The sequence below is a fragment of the Borostomias antarcticus genome (assembly GCF_949987555.1).
Source record: "Borostomias antarcticus genome assembly, chromosome: 9".
Lineage (NCBI taxonomy): Eukaryota > Metazoa > Chordata > Actinopteri > Stomiiformes > Stomiidae > Borostomias > Borostomias antarcticus.
The window spans coordinates 11840922-11863006 of record NC_140242.1 but is presented as its reverse complement, the minus strand read 5'-3'; the positions used below and the strand labels follow the sequence as shown (position 1 = coordinate 11863006).

Here is a 22085-nt window from a genome sequence, read left to right as displayed (position 1 = left end):
TAGACAACAACGGACTCTGCACTACTGTACACTTGAACACTTGAACCAACACCTGACAATACTCTACCAATTGAACACTATGCACAACTGTATACTTGAACGTTATTTAATTGCAATGCCTACATCATGGACACAGACATAGTCATCCATGATCGGATGTTACATAGTCATCCATGATCAGATGTTATAGTCATTCATGATCGGATGTTACATAGTCATCCATGATCGGATGTTACATAGTCATCCATGATCGGATGTTACATAGTCATCCATGATCAGAATGCTAGACGGCAGATTAATAGTAAATTGCCAGTTTGGGAACCTTTAAATGTCTGAGCTGAGCTGAGTACCTAGGAATGAGGATCTGATCAGCACTGATAACATACTGTAAAGACAAGCAGAATTCCAATGTACCTGTATCCATAGCCTACTTGTTACACATGGCAAAAAAGTGCAGTAAACATGTTGTCCCCCACATGATGCATATTCCTTTGTGGCTGATTTTTTTAAATTAATATGATACACTACTAGTACTATTCTATGAGACCTGTAACATGTAAAACAATGAGTAAACAGGTATATTTTCTTTTATCTAAACTCTGGATTTGAAAAGTAGAAGTGTCCCACAGTAGAATAGACTACACATTTACTGAAATACATAGCATACTAGTTTCAGTGTTCAAATCATAATGTACTGGCAATGGGAAAAACAACTTATAAAGAGTTCTACTATGTGAGCTCTAACCAGCTCATGGTGATGATACTGCTGGTCAAGCTAAAAAGCCCCCTGGCTAGAATGGACTGTGCCTGCACTGAGACACTGAGTTTTTTTTTGTGTAGAAAGCAACAACGGACGAGCGCCATTTTAATAGCCCATGCACCTGTGTGGTGAAAAGTCATATAATTGATGTTGAAATAAAGATATATCTAGCACTACTAATGTCACATCATGTGTATCAATAATTGACCAAAGTAAGCTCTCTAAAAACCATGGTAGAGTGAATAAGAGTACAATAATGTCTCCATCTAGTGAGCAAAAAAGTCCATGCACCTGTATGGTCAAAAGTCTTATAATGAATGTTGAAATACAGACATATCTAGCTCTACTAAACACCTCAAGCTCTACTCTCTGCGGATGTAGAAAGTACATGGTTTCCTGAGTAAACTTGTCTGAGACTATACTGAGACACCAAGCATAGTTTTTGATGTAAAAACCTAAATGTACTTGTCAATGGAATTTTTTGGGGAAAGATGCCCCTCTTGTGGTGGGTTCTGGCACTCCGGGGGGACTGACAGACTCACTCATTCACTCATTGACGGACAGACAGATGACGTGAGACCGGCCAACTTAAAGTCCCCACCCCCCCCTTCGGCTGCCGCCGGGTGGGGGACAATAACCTTTCTATTCTATTCTATTCTATTCTAAGCAACATTTTCTATTTCTTTTTATCTTAACATTATTAGTTGATGGCTTTGTACAGTTCGATTCTGATTTTAAATTCTGATTAATTAGATGTTATGAGTAGTTCATTGTGGACCCTTTCCAATTAGGCTATAGTATTATTTCAAAAACGTTATAGGCCTAATCAATGTCTTTTAGTAAGAAAATGTCATTAAAAAAAAACAATTGAAGCAAGACCACCAAACGATGAGCCATTAGCCAATAAATTAAATATAGCTCCAATAACTTAGGCTACCTATGAATCTTAAATGAATGGCTATTCTCTTAGCATTTACCATGAAACAGAGGGTTGAACTAAATCTCACTATTACAATGGATCCTGTCATAAAATCCAAGGTCAGTTATTGAATCACGCCTAGTAACTATAAACTTGCCCGCTAGGAGGCGCTCTTGTCACTTCTCTCACCACTTCCCGACATGCCCTGCGGTGTTCGTTGAGTAGTAGGAAACATGGCGACCGTCAGTAAATACCTGACGGCTAAGAACTCCTCCATAGCCGGGGCTATCCTTCTAGCTTTATACATTCTGAAGCAAAGAAGACGAGGTGCCAAATCCAGCGGGTATGTTGCTGATGAATGCTGAGTCGTGCGTGTAGCTTTTTGAGATGTTTAGACCATGTAGGTCGCTGCCATTCCGGGGCTCGACTGTCAATCTGAACTATGACCAGCAATGGGAAGATAACTTGCATGCCATGTTTGATCATCAGGCAGGTGTATGCGGGTGTAGAAGTTATTGAAAGGTTGTATTTTGGGAAGGTAACTTCAAAATAAGTGACTCATCTTGTGCATGTTCATTCTTGTTTAGCTTATAGTCAGCGATGAGAGCCAAATTATTTAAGTCAGTTGCAAACAATGGGGACCTTCATTGATTCCCAGTGTATCGGGGCAGCGGGCTCATAGTGCAAATGTTAGCCTACATTTGGCAACAATGTTTTCTAATACATTACTGATCGTTTTATGAGTGGTGACATTTCGACATTGCTTTTCTGTGCTGTAACAAAGTAGCTGTTGCCATGATGTGGTGTAATAATAAGTAGTCTAATAGGGTTTTTCCTGACTCAGAATGGGTCTTTGGGGGGTGATGCGCACACAATTTTGGGGGGGAACCTCAGTTTTATGCCGAGCAGCCTACCAGCATATATAGACCTATATTCTTTGCTGTCGTTCTGCCTGAGCTCACTTTTCTCAATCGCAGGAAATCTCCCGACATGACAAATGGATATAAAGACAAAATGTTTAAGATACTGATAACCTGTCTATTAAGTATCTCGATTATAGTGGTCCAAACCATGGACACATCAAGAAAGAGGGATGGGCTGCACTTCAAGCTATCAAACACATTTGCAGAGGATTTGAATTGATATATTCTACTTTTTTTTTTTTTTTTTAGCATTTTGGCAACTGGTGATTTTCTTTTGGCCCTGGCTAAAATCTCCGGGGAGCGCCAAAAAAAAATCCTCTATGCAGGAAAAACCCTGTCTACATAACATTTGCAACTTATCTCCACAGTAAAAAAGGAGGCTCTGAACTATTGTTGAACAATGAAGTAAGTGGTCAAGTGCACAACAATCATATCGAGTAATCACATCTGCTTCAATAATAGTCACCCATGATCAGATGGGATAAGTAGATGAGGATGATACTGATAGACTGCCTGCCAATTTGGGAAGCTTTAAATGTCTAGCTGAGTACCTAAGACTGAAATGAGGAACTGATTAGCACTGATAAGATACAAGTGATAATTCCAATGTACCTGTACCCGTACTTGTGCACATGGCAAATAAACCTTTCTGCTCTCTTCTGTTCTAAATAAAGTCTGTAAATAAATATACATCAGCCTGATATTTTTCATGATCATTAAAGGATATTTTTAAATGTTTCGGGCTGCGTCTCTGACACGTATATTTGCCATATTTGTGCAGAAGGACAGTAAGAAGGACCGCGCAGCTGTGGACAAGCTCTTCTTCCTCCGGATCAGTCGCCTCCTGGGCATCATGGTACCTCGGGTATTCTGCAAAGAGGTGGGCGGCCATGTTTGACAACCACACTGTTTCCCTGCATATTATCTAAGAACACAAATATGACTACAAGACATTACCATGGGGGCTGCAACATCATGAAATAAAACTAATCACTAAAAATAATTTCCCAGTTACCATCTGTGAGGAGTGTCACAAAACATGCTGAAGCGTGATGCTCTCTGCCCATGCCTAGGCTCCTCATGGCCTAGCTCACTGGTGTCACACCTTACACTGACATTCATAGGGTTTGACCATGAAGTAATTAGTTCCACTGATAATCACCGCAGGCCTTGAGATCTGTGAAGGGAGTAGGCTAGAGTTCAGTGTTCTTGCGTCACTTTTACACCCCGACTGCCCTGTGTTCCATTGGTTCAGTGGATTGTAGGTACACACTAACACGGTTTAAAGAAGCTTATTTCAGTCATGTTGGATTAGGCCTTTTTGTGATGACATGTAATCGATAGTGAATAAGCATGTTTTTTGGTCTCTCTGGCCACAGATGAGCTCCAGAAGGCTCTAGCACCCTCTCACACAGACCACTTTGTTAAAACAAGATTCAATTTTTTTGGGGTACTGTATGTGGAATAATCACTGTCAAATAATACTGTGAAAGAAACAACATTTTTGAACTGATGTTTTTTTTGTGTGTGGGTATATTAGGTGTGGTTTTGCGTGTATGACACTGGCCCTACCCCCATGCTAACTCTCTAGCCTCTCTGTGGTTCTTCCCTCAGACAGGATACCTCATCCTCATCGCGACCATGCTGGTGGTCAGGACCTACTGTGACGTCTGGATGATCCAGAATGGAACCATGATCGAAAGGTCAGAGCGCAGCCAGTGTCTCGGTCATGTGACCATTCCAGTCATCCTGTACGACCTCTGCTCCACTTGCCAGACGTCTGACCGGGGTAATGAATGTCTTAAAGGTAGACTCAGCCAGCCAGCTATTCTGACTGCTGCCAGACAGCCACCTCAGTGTTGTTGAGGACTTCGTCTGGCTGAATCTGTCTTTAAAGCTTCCCTTCATCCACAATGGATTTGGTTCCCTGTTCAGCTGTTGATGCTTTGTTTCAATTTTCCACAGTGGTATCATAAGCAGAGATATCAATCTGTTCAAGAGGCACTTTTATTCCTACATTGCTGCCATACCTGGGGTAACTGTCCACACCAGACCTGCGTCAGAATACTATTTGAAATGCTTTGTTACTTCTTCGTTTGCTTGAGTCTGCCTGGACTGTCGGGTGGGTGGGGTTTGCATTATTGGAAACCAAGTTTTATTGTACCAGCCAAGACCAATCAAAGCGCAGACAAGTAATTGAAATTATTTCAAATAGTATTTGGAACCAGGTCTGCTGTCCACCACATTTTTTTTCATAGAAGTGGAATCCAAACCTATAAAAACAATAACTGTGTTTTTACCTTGCTGAATCCTTAACATGGATATAAATACACCTCATTCATTATAACACTGACTGACCAGTTGTTGTTAACTCCAATGGATCAACAAAGCTACAGTTGATTTAATTAATAAATACTTTTATTATTTCACAATTATTATAATAAGTATTAATATTAATATTATTATTATTATTATTATTATTATTATTACACAATAATAAAACTGTGATTTACCAACCTCATCAGAGCTCCTCTGTTTCCACATTTCCTGTTTGATACACAGTCACTAGTTCTTTTCTGTTTGATACAATAGTCACTAGTTCTTTTCTGTTTGATACAATAGTCACTAGTTCATTCCTGTTTGATATAACAGTCACTAGGTGTTTCCCCACTGCCAGGTGACATGGATGTGTCTGTACCAGTCTGTCCTGCCCTTATTGACCATGTGTGCTCATTCTCCTGCATGTTGTGGTTTGCAGTGCAATTATCGGCCGCTCCACTAAAGATTTCAAGACCTTCTTGTTCAGCTTTATCAAATTCATGCCACTTGTAAGTGTTTTTTTCTGAATCTGGGGTAACATCATTAGAATTTATTAAAGAATTCTAATAAAAGTAAAGTGTAAAGAGTTCGACTGTAGGGTTATTTCAGTGGCCATCACTTGTTGTAGAATTGATACCAACACAATAATATTGCCTGATAATGATTACTAATCTCCCAACACAATAATTCTTCACTTACCCAACTAAATGATTATTGCATGATAATGTAATAGAATAGCGTATTAGTTAGTAAGCTGAATATTTTTTCAACCATAATTTAGTGTGCATTTTACTTCAAGATTGTAGATATGCTTTGCTGTCCATTGACTGTTGACTTAGTCTGTGCAAACTGCTGTCTGCTCAGTTTGGATTGGACCATTTGCTTAGTGCAAGTCACTTTGACCGTGGAATTACTCCAACGAATCCATATTCAATCATGGCATGCACAGATAGCATGCAGAACAGACCCCGGGGTAGGCCGTAGTGCGATATTAGAGCATGTGGTGAAGACTGTGTTTGTATGACTATTGCAGATAGCCTTGGTGAACAACTTCCTGAAGCTGGGTCTGAACGAGCTGAAGCTAAGGTTCCGCGTGAGGCTCACCAAGCACCTCTACGATGAGTACCTCAAGTAAGCGCTCGCCCAGGCCTTAAGGCTCACCACTCGTCTCTCAGACATGGAAAGCCAGGGGATCTGATCATTTTTCGGGCCAAGTTGTGGAATATCAGGGAATGTTGTTTGTAGCATGTTTAAATTTGAGTTGCTATTTATCAGAATGGAGCATTTTCCATGCAGTATTTTAATGGAACATTTTCCAGGCATTTACCAGGTTATTTAATGTGTTTCCCGTATTGTGTGAGTGGTTGTTATAGTTACTTGATTTTTCAGCGCCCATTTATTCCCTTCCCGCTCGTCAACAGCTTTCCCGTTCATTACAGGTTATGGAAATTCATTGAAAGTCAAGGAAAAGTCAGGGAATTTTACCTTTGACTTAGAGTGTGAATCTTGGCTCTCATCCTGGCCCATTATTGACCATTCAAAATGCGTGATAAGCTTTGAACTGTCTAAATAGCCTGGATAGGACAGGTCATTGACTTTTATATGACGTATGACTATGTTGATTTCTACGGAATCACTGCCTTTGTTTTAAACACGTCTCTTGGATTTGGGCACGGCAAAACATTTCAGACTTTGATCAAGATTCAAGATTCCTTTATTTGTCACATGAACTGTATGGTGTACAGTCCCAATGAAATGTTGCTGCCGGCTCCAAGATTATGCTTGATACAGATAAACTAATACTCTATTCCAAATTCTAAATGTATGATCTGCATCTGCTTATTCCTCAGAGGCTACACGTACTACAAGATGGGCAACCTGGATAACCGCATAGCTAACGCTGACCAGCTCCTCACACAAGACGTGGAGAGGTTCTGCAACAGCGTGGTCGATCTGTACTCCAACCTTAGCAAGGTACAGTACTGGACAACGCCGCGCCACCTCCTTAGGACGCACACTCCACCAGCTCCATGTTGTTCACAAAGAAAGAGCTGTTTTTGGTTTTCGGCAGTTACAAAACTGTACCCATTTGTTTTTTCACCCCCTTTTGCCTTCAGCCTCTCCTGGATATTGTGTTGTACATCTTCAAGCTCACAAGTGCCATCGGTGCCCAGGTCAGTACGCACCCACAGTCCACAGCAGATTTGACATTGAGCGACCCCAGAACAAGGTCCGTACGTCTGGCGTTCCAGCGTTCAGCATCGGCCCAACGAAAGGACCAAGAGCCCAAAACGTCGCAGTAAATAAGCACGTTTAATAATCCCAGACGGCCTTGGTGACCAGCGTCTGGCGTTAGTGTGACCTGTGATGGTTCCTGCAGGGTCCCACCAGCATGATGGCCTACCTGCTGATCTCAGGCCTGTTCCTGACCAGGATGAGGAGGCCCATCGGCAAGATGACCGTCACAGAGCAGCGCTACGAGGGAGAATACCGATACGTCAACTCCCGCCTCATCACCAACAGGTGGCGACATAGATCTTTAGCCGTTAAGCGCTGCAGCCGCTTCTCTATCGTGTGTGTGCGTGTGTGTGCACGTGTGTGTGCGTGTGTGACATTTAGACCATGACATTTAGACCAGGACAGCCAATACCGTTGCAGAGGGCAGTAGAGATTGCTCATAAACCTGCACCGCTTCCTTCACCACCTGGGGGGGAGTGTTTTTTTCTTTGTTTTTTTTTTATCACAGACTTGCTACCGTTTGTTTTAAGTTTGAAAGAAATCATCCTGCTTTAAATAGATGGTAAAAGTATACTTTGTTGACGAAATGCACTTTCTTCCCCCATAGTGAGGAGATCGCCTTCTACAATGGGAACCTGAGGGAGAAACAGACCATCTACTCGACGTTCAAGAAGCTGGTCAGTAAAGCCACCCGTGGGGTGTAGGGAAGAGGAGCTGTATGTTGTAATGGGGGGAGAAGGTCTGAAGGTGTTGAACTTTGTTCAGGCGTTCTTTTGTGCCAGCGGCCATCAGACTGTATAACAGTGCCTGAGCATTCCACGTGTTGTGGAGGTGTGCATGTATGTATATATGTGTATCACTAAACATATCTATATGTATGTATATATATATATATATGTATATATATGTATATCATATACATTTTGATTCTATTCTATAATATACTATGCTGTACATGCTGTACATATGGATGTACAGTGTATAGTCCCAGTTCTTCCTCTTTTTATATGCTTACTACTCTATCTAGTGCATTCATGTAAAATTTTCCACTTCTGAAATGCCAAATTTCATTTAACTGTTTGTCTGTCTATCTAAACTGTTGTCTCCTCAGGTCGACCACCTGCACAACTTTATCTTCTTCCGTTTCTCCATGGGCTTTGTGGACAGCTTGATCGCCAAGTGTAAGTTGCGAGCGCAGATGCGCATCACACTAACCTCTGGCCATCTGGGAACTCTCCATTGGAAACCGTTTGGAAAAGGGCAGGCACTTTCAAAAATACTTGACAGGTGATTGGATGAACCATCAGTCTATCACCGTCCATCACGCACTAACTTCAACCGCTCCTCACCGTCGTCACACCTTAACCCGCCCAGCGTAGCTGTTTGTATTTCCTCTTAGAGCGCTGATTGGCTAGATGATTTTCTGATCGGGCACAAACGGATCTCTATGAGTATCCAGACTGATTTGCAAGAGGAATAGGTACACACAGACCAACCGGAAGTGGGGTACAAGTGGGGGACAATGCGCTTTAATGAATGGAGTTTCCGTACTTTTGTCCACCTCCAACATAAACTGTTTGCTTTTTTTGTGATTGAATAAACTGTTCTGCATGTTTATTGTGTCCCTGTATATTTAACGTTTATTACCACCAACCAACTGCATAATATTCGAAAGTCACTCGCCTTGTAAAGAAAATATTGCTAGCTAAAGCTAACAATAACAGCGAGGCATAGCACCATGCTAACCCAGTTCACCTCTCCCCAGACCTGGCCACCGTGGTGGGGTACCTGGTGGTGAGCCGTCCCTTTCTCAACCCCTCCGACACCCGCCACCTAAACAGCACACACTCCGAGCTGCTGGAGGTGAGAACACACACACACACCACCGTTTTGGTCCTAGATGTGTGTAATAGACTAGTGAAATAGATGCATGTTTGTGCAGTAGGACACCGCCTCTGGTTGTGTGTGTGTTTGATGTTTAGTACTAGCTGTGTACACAGCTGTGTGTTTGATGCTGTGTAGGAGTACTGCCAGAGTGTACACAGTTGTGTGTGTGCTTGATGTGTAGGACTACTGCCAGAGTGTACACAGCTGTGTGTGTGTTTGATGTGTAGGACTACTAGCAGAGTGTACACAGCTGTGTGTGTGTTGTGACGAGTCGGCACCCCATGTAGCCTCTGTCACTAGCCAGCCGCAAGCCCGCACGTTTTCGCTGTTCCTTTGGAAAGAAAACATTTTCGCACGTTCTCAACCCGTCCGGATCAGTTTCCTCTAATTGTCCAGTCAGTGCTTACCTGCCGATCTTGGTTCCGCCTACCTCCGGTAATCAATGACAGATATAGCCAGCGGGTTTACTCCAGGAGAGGCGCGCAGTTCAAGCCGAACACGGAAGCGAGGGGACTACTCGCCCGAGTCACGCTGTAGCCTAGAGCCGACTAAACCAGCGATTTGGTAAACGAAACGTTTCGCTTGTAGAATAAAACCCTGTGAAACGGTGGACGTCCCGTATGCTACATGTTGTGGATTACAAATGGTCTCGCATCAGAACGAGCGCTATGAGGAATAGCAGTTTGCCGGTGGACCTCGAAGGAATGACTGACTGACCTGACTTGACTCAGTGAGTACGATCCAGTGGGCGTTGTCTAAACTGTATTGACTGTGTGAACCGAACTTTGGAACTGAGGGGGAACAATTCTGAACTGTTGTGTACGGAGCTGTTGAATTGAGGAACTGAACGGACAATGATTCTGAACTGTTGCTCGCGGTGCATGGATGAACCGATTTAATGAATATATTGTGTGCTGGAAAATGTTGTTTATGAAGGGGCGCTGATTACTTTTGAATATATGATTTATTATTGCAATTTCTAATTCTGTGTCCATCCTTATTCATTTACTGACAGTGACTAAGAGGGTATTGGGTTGTCTGAAGGGTTCATGAGAGGAACGACTTATGTTCGGATACATGCATCCTTTGTACTTTGACTTGACCAACATATAATTGTCAGGCCTGACCTGACTGGCACCCCAGGTTTTCCCGAGTCAAACTGTTACATAAAAAATGGCACCCCAGGTGGGACCCTAAACTAACAGCAAAGCCAATACCCCCTACTTGGTCTACGGTATAGATAAGGAATAAAGGGATACACTCATGGCAACGGAGGCTGATTTGCTGGGACCCTCTCACAGAGGCAGACAACATTCCTCCTCCAATCCTGCCTACTTCAGGGGCCCTCCAGGCCACGTCCTATGAACTCCAGGACATGGACCTGACTGAAGGCCTCCCTTTGGGGTCAGCGCCCTCTAGTGCTGGCCCTGGACCCGGCCCCATGGATCAGTATGAGAGAAACCCGGAACTCACACAAGTAATAACGGACAAGTTTGATGCCATGTCTATGGAACAACAACGCCTGCAACAAAGTCTGGATCACGCAATGGTCTCCTTTACGCAACAAATCATAAAACTACAGGAGGAAGGTCAAACGAAATTGATGGACGCCATGGAAAAACGTCTGGAGTTCAGTCGGAATGAGTTCAGTACCACCCTGAGTTGGAGGCTTCAACAACATCAGCTACAGGCAATGGAGGATCTGGAAACAGCCTTCCTCCCTCTCACGTCTTCTGTACGGACCCTGGAGGTTGGAGTCACAATATGCAATGAGAAGTTAAACACCATCTCTGCTGACGTGAGCACCCTGACTACAGAGCTAACGTCCATTAAGCAAAGCTCTGTACATTTTATACCAGTCGACCAACCTACCGCCCACGCCCCTGGGGTGGCCGAGCCGGTGGTGTGTCCCCGGGACCGTCTGCAGTCCACCATGCACCCTGGAACCTCAGGAAATGAGGTAACATCTCCTGCTGACTCCTCCATCCATGGGGACCTAAGAAGCAGGTATAAAGGGAAAAATCCCATCAAGCTGCAGTTTCCCTCGTTTGGAAAGGTTGATGACACCCATGACCCCCTCCTATACCTGGAAAAGTGTAATGACTTCCTGGCCCTTAACCCTCTTTCCGATGAGGAGCTCATCGCCACTCTCCGGAACGTACTGCACGGGACTGGTGGGATGTCGCACGCCTGAAGACCACCACGTGGGCGGAGTTTGAACAGCGTTTCCGTGCGGCATTCCTCTCGGAGGACTACCAGGATGAACTGGCGGAGAGGGTGCGGACCCGTGTCCAGGCGGAGGGGGAAAGCATCCGTGACTACGCCTACATGTACCGGGCTCTCTGCAAGCGATGGAGACAAGACATTGAGGAGGATGAGATTATTCAATTAATCCTAAAGAACATCAATCCACGGCTAGCCAGTCAGCTGAGGAGTAACCAGGTCAACTCTGTTGATACCCTGGTCCGCCTGGGCCGTCAACTAGAGAAGGATTGGGGAAACCAACAATTATATGAACAGCGGAAGAGGGCCCTAAAACAGACCAGCACGCCCACTCTACCACCTGGCCCCACCGGGCAACCCAATGTATCCAAACCTGCCCAGGTGGTCTGCTGGCGGTGTAAAGGATTGCATCCTCCGGGGAATTGCCCATTCTATAAAGGGAATAAAGATAGAGATTCCAAACCAGCCCCAGCTCAACATACTGGGTCAAGCTCCAGAGGTCAAGGAGGTCAAAACCCCAGTACATTTCTTTCTCTTTCCTCCTCTGCATGCCCTAAGGGATCTACACTTACCAGTCGATCTGAAGGTCAGACCTCTGCCTCTGGCTCACCAGTTCCCCAACAGCTGGTGGTGACCCTCACCCTGGGTCCGTGGACTGGCAGTGCCATCGTGGACACAGGGTCCTCTTATACCCTGCTCAATGAGAAGCTGTGGTCAGAGGTGAAAGACACCAAGGATGTGTTAGAGCCGTTTTTTCTTCATCATAATGCATGGATTTTACTTTTATTGATGTGTTGTATCAATAATGTACCAATTCAAAATTACCACACATATTTATGGGAAACATCTAAGCTCAGCACAAAACAAAACTTTTTTTCCTTTATTCATACAATACAAGTACTCAAACGCATGCAATAAAACGATTCAAATCACACAGACTCGTTGAGAGAGTGTGCGTGTGTGTATGTGTGTGTGGCTGGACAGCAGCTTCACTTCTTCGGGGCAGACGGTCTCTCTCTGGCACGGAGGACCATGCGCCCCCGTTCCCAGCACCGGGCGGCCACCTTCCCAGCACCGGGCGCCCTCCCCATAGCTTTCTTGGAAGGGGGCTGTCCCTCCGGCTCTGCCTGGCCCTCCACGTGGCGTTTGCGGCTGTCGGTGGAAGAGCTGGGAGCGCCTCCTCTGGAACAGGTGCAGCTGCTCCTCAGACAAAGGACCTCCTTCCTGAGAGAGTCCAGGATCCTCTTGTCCTTGGTGGCAGCTTCAAACCGCAGGTCCAAGTTGGTCTCGAGCCTGAAGATCATCTCGTCCTTCTCGTGGCAAACCTTCATCGACTCTGAAAACTTCAGCTCCAGATTCTTTTTTTCCTCTTCTAGTTGCTGGTTTGACTGCTGTGCTTGACTGTGGTGATTTTCCAGTTCAGTGGTTTTTCCAGAGAGCATCTCCTGGGCTTGTTTTAGAAAACGGGTATATATTTATGTTAATGTTATTTTGGTTGAAGTTACGCCTACCTGTGATGTCGGCTTTTTTCAAGGGGAAGGGAATGTGACGAGTCGGCACCCCATGTAGCCTCTGTCACTAGCCAGCCGCAAGCCCGCACGTTTTCTCTGTTCCTTTGGAAAGAAAACATTTTCGCACGTTCTCAACCCGTCCGGATCAGTTTCCTCTAATTGTCCAGTCAGTGCTTACCTGCCGATCTTGGTTCCGCCTACCTCCGGTAATCAATGACAGATATAGCCAGCGGGTTTACTCCAGGAGAGGCGCGCAGTTCAAGCCGAACACGGAAGCGAGGGGACTACTCGCCCGAGTCACGCTGTAGCCTAGAGCCGACTAAACCAGCGATTTGGTAAACGAAACGTTTCGCTTGTAGAATAAAACCCTGTGAAACGGTGGACGTCCCGTATGCTACATGTTGTGGATTACAAATGGTCTCGCATCAGAACGAGCGCTATGAGGAATAGCAGTTTGCCGGTGGACCTCGAAGGAATGACTGACTGACCTGACTTGACTCAGTAGCTGAATCCCAAATCGCGCACTTAGGCGAAAGTGCAGAGCACTCGCGGCCTTGTGGCCTTACATGCGCGTTCCCGCTAAGTCCACAAGGGCTCAGGGTAGTTCCAAAACGGAATTGCTAGGTCCACAAGTGCGCCACGCCGCCATTTTGCGCACTGTAACCGCACTTACCGAAAGTCCGCAATTTCACGGACTTAGGAGCAGAAAATACCCACAGCCCACCGCGTCTCATGTGACACAGTGCTTGAGTGCATCCGAGTCATGATCCGAGTGCATCACACATAAATGATGACATTTGCAGATAACACAACATTTATCTTGAAATCCACATGCTGCAAACATATCCCACCCAACCTAATTTTTTAATTATTATTAAATTAAAACAGACGTCAATCGGTCAATTTGCAGAGCTGAAGGGAGCGTCAGAGCAGCCTCTGCGTCGGAGGAACGCGGCAGCCAATGAAAACGAAGAGGGAGGGGCATTGAGCGAAACTGGGAGTGCTGTCCCATTTAATTCACGGCCCTGCACCCTCTGGCCCTTCCAGCTGACGTCAATTAAGTGCTCAGGCCTCAGGCCACAAGTGCGAGGGGCCGCAAGTGCGGTTTGCGCACTCAGATTGGGATTCAGCTAGTGAGTACGATCCAGTGGGCGTTGTCTAAACTGTATTGACTGTGTGAACTGAACTGTTGTGTACGGAGCTGTTGAATTGAGGAACTGAACGGACAATGATTCTGAACTGTTGCTCGCGGTGCATGGATGAACCGATTTAATGAATATATTGTGTGCTGGAAAATGTTGTTTATGAAGGGGCGCTGATTACTTTTGAATATATGATTTATTATTGCAATTTCTAATTCTGTGTCCATCCTTATTCATTTACTGACAGTGACTAAGAGGGTATTGGGTTGTCTGAAGGGTTCATGAGAGGAACGACTTATGTTCGGATACATGCATCCTTTGTACTTTGACTTGACCAACATATAATTGTCAGGCCTGACCTGACTGGCACCCCAGGTTTTCCCGAGTCAAACTGTTACAGTGTGTTTGATGTGTAGGACTACTGCCAGAGTGTACACAGCTGTGTGTGTTTGATCTGTAGGACTACTAGCAGAGTGTACACAGCTGTGTGTTTGTTTGATGTGTAGGACTACTGCCAGAGTGTACACAGCTGTGTGTGTGTTTGATGTGTAGGACTACTGCCAGTGTGTACACAGCTGTGTGTGTGTTTGATGTGTAGGACTACTGCCAGAGTGTACACAGCTGTGTGTGTGTTTGATGTGTAGGACTACTGCCAGTGTGTACACAGCTGTGTGTTTGTTTGATGTGTACTGTAGGACTACTACCAAAGTGTACACAGCTGTGTGTGTGTGTTTGATGTGTAGGGCTACTACCAGAGTGTACACAGCTGTGTGTGTGTGTGTGTGTGTGTGTGTTGTGTTGTGTTGTGATGTGTTGTGATGTGATGTGTAGGACTACTACCAGAGCGGCCGCATGCTGCTGCGGATGTCCCAGGCCCTGGGCAGGATCGTATTGGCTGGCCGAGATATGACCCGCCTCTCTGGGTGAGACCTCTGTTCCTGTGACGACCAATATGGGATGTTATCATTTAATTAGGGCTGTCATTCGATTAAAAAAATATTTATAATTACATGATCTGTGATTAATTAAATTAATCACAATTTCACGTATATCATTTTTTGCTGGAAAAATACCCCAAATGAAGATATTTTAATTAAAATTACATTATTGCGGCAGATGAGTAAAGCATTGAATTAACATTACAAAAGGTGGCCTTAGAAGTCAATATATTGTTTAATTAAATTATATATGAATATCTTATGTGTCAGGCTATCAATCAATCTGAGCATCATATTCAGCTTGCCAATACGTCCGTGGATTTTCGAAACTATTGTGCCTCTTGATTGGGGCTTTTAGCTGCATTGGAGGACATTGTTTGCAATGCTTCCATTAAGTCTTTGTCTTCTACCTCTCTTAGTCAATAGACAAACATTTTCGAGGAGCTTGCTCGATCGTCTCATTGAGAGAGATCAGGGAAGAATCTTTTTCGGCCCTTGGGTGAACTGTTTTTTTGCTTCCCTTTGAAATATGTGGGGTAGGACCTATGCCCACCCCCTCTCTGTAATGCTCTCTGTAAAGCGCATTGTGTTGCCTCTGTGTATGAAATGCGCTATACAAATAAAGTTTTTTGATTTAATTGATTTGATTCTCCTATAGCAATTAGACCTGAAGTCCATAGTTATTCCTTTTGCGACCGAGTTTGTCAATTTGTCTGAGGTAGACTTAGCCTACTCATTATGTGCTGCCTGCTCTCTGTAGCCTACGGGGTCTGCTGGGCAAAATCTGTTAATTTCTATTTATTCACTTTTTTTATGCATTAATTTTTGCATAATTGACAGCCCTACATTTAATATTTAGTCATCAGATGAAAAATGTGTGTAACACGTAGACTGACCAATCCGTGTCACCGTACAGTAGCCGCACATCACTCCCATCTCTCTACGCGTCTAAATCATGCTTCTGTGTAGCTTATGACCATTCAAACTGGCCCAATTGATTGAATGATGTAAATAATCTATAATGTTTCTGCCCGCAGATTCACGGCCCGTATCACAGAGCTGATGAAGGTCCTGAAAGACCTGAACTCTGGGAGATATGTGCGCACCATGATCTCTCAACAAGACAAGGGTAATTCAGCTGAGAGAGCAGCCTGGGAGTTTTCTCTGGGGAAAAAGGATGTCGGGCGTGGAAGCTGAACATTTTGTTTGTGGTGTTTTTGTTGTTGTTTACAGCAGGATCGGAATCCTTGGAGAAACTCAAGCTGATCCCCGGGACTGGACGGATTGTCAATGTGGACAACCTCATCAAGTGAGCTTTACACAAATCTTCTGAAGATCATTCAGCACCTTGAATTTTGATGAAACAAAAATACTCCTGGAAGAATTTATGAGCATCATCAAGAGCAGTGCTTAAACTAGATTTTGTGTTGGCAGATTTGATCACACCCCGTTAGCGACGCCCAACGGAGACATACTGATCAAAGACCTTCACTTTGAGGTATGCTTTTTTTAATTTCTCAATTATTGGGGGCCAAGCAGCGAAGCTGCGTAGGCCACCATTCTGTTTGTACCTTTTCTTATTATTATTATTCAGCAACTACTTCTTCTGCCATGGGAGTCTATGGCAGCCCATAGAACCATATGGTAAAAAGTTGTGCAATTTGGCACACTGATTCATGACAGTCCCCTAAGTCTTGTCATCAAGTCTCATCAAGTCTCAACTTTTGACCCATAAGTCAGATTTTCAAAAAATAAGGTACCGTTGGATTCCTTGGCTCAAGCCAAATTCAACGCACCCTATGACGTAATTTTCCCCTATGATGTCATTTTCCGCCGTATTGGATTTTCCGCCATTTTGAATTTTGTGAAAAACATCTCCTTCTAGGAATTATCACCAATCTGCACGAAACTCTAGCCCGATGGCTATTAAATTCTTAGAGGGATCTTGAAGCGTTCGCCCGTTACAACTAATTGAATTTGGTGTTGAAGCCGGCAAACAGGAAGTGGTGTCGTATCTCAGCAATGTTTTGAGGTATTGAAACCTCATTTGGCAGATTCATCGAGGACATTCCCCTGTCCCCTGTCAGCAAGTGTCATCTCGACACCTCTAGCGCTCTAGTGAAAGACACTTTAAATGTATCTCGTCTTATGACCTTTCACCAATCTACACAAAACGTGGTAGGCACAATCTATCGACCAATGTTTGCACACCTCAAACTCTCTAGCGCCACCAACCTGTCAAAGTTGGAAGTGCGTTTATTCTGAACCGTATGCCCGATTTTCAAAACTGCGGTAGGGATTCGAATGCGGCTATGGCATGTTTCACTTGCGAGTGTGGGAGCAGCCCAGTGTGCGACTTGCCCAGTGGATGACCGGCCCAGTGCGCGACCGGCCCAGTGCGCGACCGGAAGTGCATTTATTCTGAACCGTATGGCCGATTTTCAAAACTGGAGTAGGGATTCGAAAGCGGCTATGGTGTGTTTCACTTGTTGTCTTTGATGCGCTGGTTGCGCATCCTGCTTGGCCCCCACATTGCAGAAATGGAATATAATATTCATAAGTATGTTTTAATTATTGTATAATTCCTTGAAAATAAGAATCATTCTTTTTCTTTACCTTAGAATGAGCCCTTTCGATCTACATAGGGAGCGGATTACATGCACCATGTAATTGTATTCAGTCACCTCTAGATGCCGCAAAATATCACACACAGCACCTTTAATGTGTTTGACCACTAGTGCACTCTGGAGCCTTGCAGAGCTGAGAGTCTGGAACTGTGGACTGGGGGTTTATACAGGTTAAACACCTGTAATGATTCGGTAGTATTGTCTACACAAAGTTTAAGCGGTCCTGCAGGAGGTTTCAGTAACATGGTTCTCTCTCTGAAGGTGAGGTCTGGCACCAACGTGTTGGTGTGTGGTCCTAACGGCTGTGGGAAGAGCTCCCTGTTCCGGGTCCTGGGAGAGGTGAGTAGTTCTTAGACTGGGCACAGTGTGACCAGGGCCTTGCTGTCTACAGTGATCTCTCTTTGGATATGTTTACTAGGGGCCCTACAGTAGTAGGAGGTGTGGTTGTAAGGAGCGTGGTTGTTAAGGAGTATGGTTGTTAAGGAGTGTGGTTAAGGAGTGTGGTTGTTCAGGAGTGTGGTTGTTCAGGAGTGTGGTTGTTCAGGAGTGTGGTTGTTCAGGAGTGTGCTTATAAGGAGTGTGGTTATAAGGAGTGTGGTTGTTGTTGTCTCCTGTCAGCTCTGGCCGCTGTTTGGAGGCCAGCTCACCAAGCCGGAGAGGGGGAAGTTGTTCTACGTTCCTCAGGTAACATGTTCACTCCCCCTCCACCCCTGGAAAACAACAACATATGAAGAGTATTGTTGCAAAACGTAATGAACACCAAGTTTTCACATTAGTATTTTATTATCAGAAATGATTGCTAATAGGTACAGTACAGTACCTTTATGTGTGAACTTTTTTGGAAAGGGGAGATTAACGGCTTCTTTTTTTGTTTGTTTATGTCACAAACAAAACACACATCACAGTGTATGTGTGAAATATTTCTGTCATCAGATTTTAAGATTATACATTTTTGTTGTACCTTAAAATGTGTTTGTCCACAAAATGCTTTGATATCTTCAACAGTAGTGTCAAATAACCAACATCTCAAAATGGATATACTGTATCTTGTTTTGCAACTAAACTCTTCATATGATCAACACATGAATAATATTAGCTTTGTCCGGCCATTTATGCTACGGCATGTCCAAAATGTCATGTCCATGGCGATGTTGGACCCCACTGAGATCCTGATACGTTTGTGTGTCGTCGTAGCGGCCGTACATGACCCTGGGGACTCTGAGGGACCAGGTGATCTACCCAGACACCTACGAGGACCAGAAGAGGAAAGGGATCTCTGACCAGGTACGGCAGAACCAAACGCCAGATAACTGCTCCATGTCAGACATATAGCAGCCCCCCTCTTTTGATGTGCTGTGAGTGCCGGGTTTGAGCGAGTGTGAACATGAACGTGTGTGCGCGTGCGTGCGTGCGTGCGCGAGAGCGTGCGCGAGAAAGAGAAAGCTCACCTCTTCAAGAAGTACTACCAGGATCCTCCCTCTTAAACACCTACTGTATTTATATTTTGCTACTCTTGCACTTTGATCTTAGCACTAGACTATGCTCTTAGTCACTTGTTTAGAAAGGAGATGCATTTGTAATTTCTGGCTAGTAGTAGTACACTGACTACCTACATTAAATGCAACTATTGTAAGTCGCTTTGGATAAAAGCGTCTGCAAAATGACTACTGTAATTTAACAAGGTGGTGTACAGTGTCTACATTAACATGATGTCTACATATCACACACAGGTGCTGAAGGAGTACCTGGACAACGTCCAGCTGGGACACATCCTGGAGAGAGAGCGCTCCTGGGACACGGTGCAGGACTGGATGGACGTCCTCAGCGGAGGAGAGAAGCAGAGGATGGCGGTGAGATAAGGCACTTCCTGTCTGCCGCGTGAGAAGAGTGTCTTGTTTGGGCCATAAGACAGTATCAATCATACTACAGCGAGGAAGGCTGCTTTAGTACACTTACTGTACACCATGCACACTGTCTCAACATATTAGCTACATCTCATGTTGATCAACAAGGCCCTCATTGACTCTGACTCAGCATTATTTGAACACGGCTGTAGCTTGTACTGTGCATATTGTACTTGTCTATTTAGTGGTATGAACCAATGGTCCTGAACAAATTCCTAGTATGTGTGAAAACATACCTAGCTAAAATAAGTCTGATCTCTTTCTAGATGGCTCGGTTGTTCTACCACAAGCCCCAGTTCGCCATCCTGGACGAGTGCACCAGCGCTGTGAGCGTAGATGTGGAGGACTTCATCTACAGCCACTGCAGAACGGTACGGACGCGCGCACACATGTACACACGCACATACATACACACACACACTCACGCACATACATACACACACACACTCACACACACTAATTTCCCACGGCCATCAGCTCTTACTGCTGAGCTGCACACTTATTTCTTAATATCAAAAGATATCCGAGACGATATCAAGAAAAAAATACAGCAGCAGTAAAAACTGACCAATCATGAACCCCTTCAGTCATTCAATGGTTGGCCCCTTACCCTACCTCCTAGTCACGTGTGTAGATCTACAGTAGCGGGAACAGATTACTGTAGGTGGATCAGTGCATAACCTCTACTAAAGAGCAAACTGTAGTCACTAACATTTTGCTTGTACATTGCTCCTAGAGCTACTTTTCAGATCTAACGGTTTCATGGGAAATGTAGTCTTTTCATGGGTTTCGGGGTTACCCTGGTCTCTAAACCCCCTTTACTACAACACAAGCACACAAGGTGTGTTGAGGACAGGCAGAGTAGGAGGATGTGTAACGCCTGTGTGCATGGTGCTCTCAGCTCTGTGTTGTTGCTGTATAAATGCACTGTATAAATAAAGTTTGATTTGATTTGTTTCTTGGTCCAAAAGGTCGGCATCAGCTTGTTCACCGTCTCCCACAGGAAGTCGTTGTGGAAACATCACGAGGTAAGATCAGAAACTACATGAGAGGGCCCAGACGCGTGTTACGTCCTTACATGTCGTACAGTTCATGTTTCAACTAGATGATAATGTTGGGAAATTCCTTCCTCTGTTTTTGTCTACTGTTACTGCTGCTTTTTTTCTTTTGAGGGTTGAATAAAGTTCCCCTTTTATATTATCACGCTGTCCGTACAGTAGCTTGAGGAAGCGCCTTATCTGTTGTTGTGCTTCATAACGTTGGTGTTTGTTCTGTACAGTTGAGGATTCAAGAATTAAAAAAATTTAAATAAAAAGTTTGAAGGGATGTTGTTGATGAGACCCATGTCTTTGTTTTTGACTCCAGTACTACCTTCACATGGACGGGCGCGGAAACTACGACTTCAAACCCATCACAGAGGAGACTGTGGAGTTTGGCTCCTAGATGAATTTCAAACACACACGCACATGCACCCCCCCTCCACCCCCCAGTCCAGAAACAGAGGTCCACTAATTCTGCACTTCAAACAAGTTGTAAACTAAGCCTAGATGATATTGTTTTTAATCAATTGTTACCTTTTTTCTTTTCAACAAACCTGTATTTAAAGACGTTGACAGACCAATTAATGAACTATTTCTCTGAGGTGATTGTATATATAAACTTAATTTATGGTCCAGTAGTTTCATTGTTCACACTGGGCCAAAGCGTGGAGATTCACAGACAGGCGAATCCTGATGAAATATGTTTGCGTTCTATGCCTGCAAACTAAATCATGTTTGATAATGATTTAGATCAGATAGCTCACACACACACACACACACACACACACCCACACATGTATTCCTATATATTAACCCATAGAGCTAAAGCCAGTTATCTGTGAGGGCCAAGTACATGCATCTGCCTTGTTTTTGGAGAGCAATATTGTAGTACGTATATGCAAGTGAAGCTACCGGCTGCCTTTAGCAGGGCTGCATCCCCCTGTGTGTGATTCCTATTAAATGGAGCCTGTTGGAAAGAGGACACCGGAGGATGGTGAAGAAGAACTCGCCTCGACACTGGAAAGACCCCAGGTGTTTCCTCTTGGTCTCTCCCTGCTAAAGATTGAAACAACTCGCTTTGTCCTCTTCCACTTCCATCCATGTTGGTTGGAGTAGGACGGCAGAAACCCTAGCCTAGCTAAGTGCATTGTGGGGGCTGAAGCCATCTTATTCACACCTATCCGGTCTTTGAAGACCGAAGCTGCTGGTACATGTTCTATGAAGAGGCTAAAGCTTAAGCTGTGTTGGGATGTATGGATAATTTAGCATATAGGAGAGTTGTATAAGAACCAATGATGACCGTCCCTGGTTTACGACGGTGTGCAGAACAGAGACCCCAGAAAGCCTTCATTCTCTAACCTTTGCCCTTATCCTAGATGTTGCCTAACTACTCAACGTTGCCTCTATCACTGAATCTCAATGTAAAATAACACTATTGTAAGTCATTTTTGAATTGTATAAGTCCCTGAAGAACTCATGGTTTTACATTGGATACCAAGATAGCCTGTTGACTGGCACTGAAGTGCATGTATCTGCAGTAATCTGTATGAACAATGCATTTTCATTAAAAAAAACAAAACAAAATGTGTCTGTTATATTTACTTTGACGGTTGGTGAGCAGGTGTTGGTTAGTGTGAGACTGACTCGGCAGGTT

General features: G+C 44.3%; 1 protein-coding gene across 2 annotated transcripts; it reads left to right on the top strand.

Annotated features, from left to right (window-relative positions):
• Nucleotides 1-1912: 1912 nt before the first annotated feature.
• abcd3a (ATP-binding cassette, sub-family D (ALD), member 3a) lies at nucleotides 1913-21963 on the top strand (the record flags this gene model as incomplete). Of its 2 annotated transcripts, XM_084443227.1 has the most annotated exons (23): nucleotides 1913-2022; nucleotides 2971-3007; nucleotides 3384-3482; nucleotides 4217-4305; nucleotides 5361-5430; nucleotides 5955-6052; nucleotides 6772-6895; nucleotides 7039-7095; nucleotides 7302-7444; nucleotides 7767-7836; nucleotides 8271-8340; nucleotides 8925-9022; nucleotides 14754-14845; nucleotides 15898-15989; nucleotides 16094-16169; nucleotides 16295-16358; nucleotides 17749-17826; nucleotides 18106-18171; nucleotides 18682-18771; nucleotides 19218-19337; nucleotides 19658-19762; nucleotides 20363-20419; nucleotides 20757-21963. In XM_084443227.1, the coding sequence occupies 23 exons, from the start codon at nucleotides 1913-1915 to the stop codon at nucleotides 20832-20834; spliced, it is 1983 nt and encodes a 660-aa protein (XP_084299353.1). In that variant the 3' UTR covers nucleotides 20835-21963. The 2 variants fall into 2 exon arrangements, 1 of the variants encoding a protein (XP_084299353.1); XR_014630598.1 differs by lacking the exons at nucleotides 8271-8340; nucleotides 8925-9022; nucleotides 14754-14845; ... (8 more) ...; nucleotides 20363-20419; nucleotides 20757-21963 and having other exon boundaries at nucleotides 7039-7220; nucleotides 7767-7835.
• Between the last annotated feature and the right edge of the window lie 122 nt (nucleotides 21964-22085).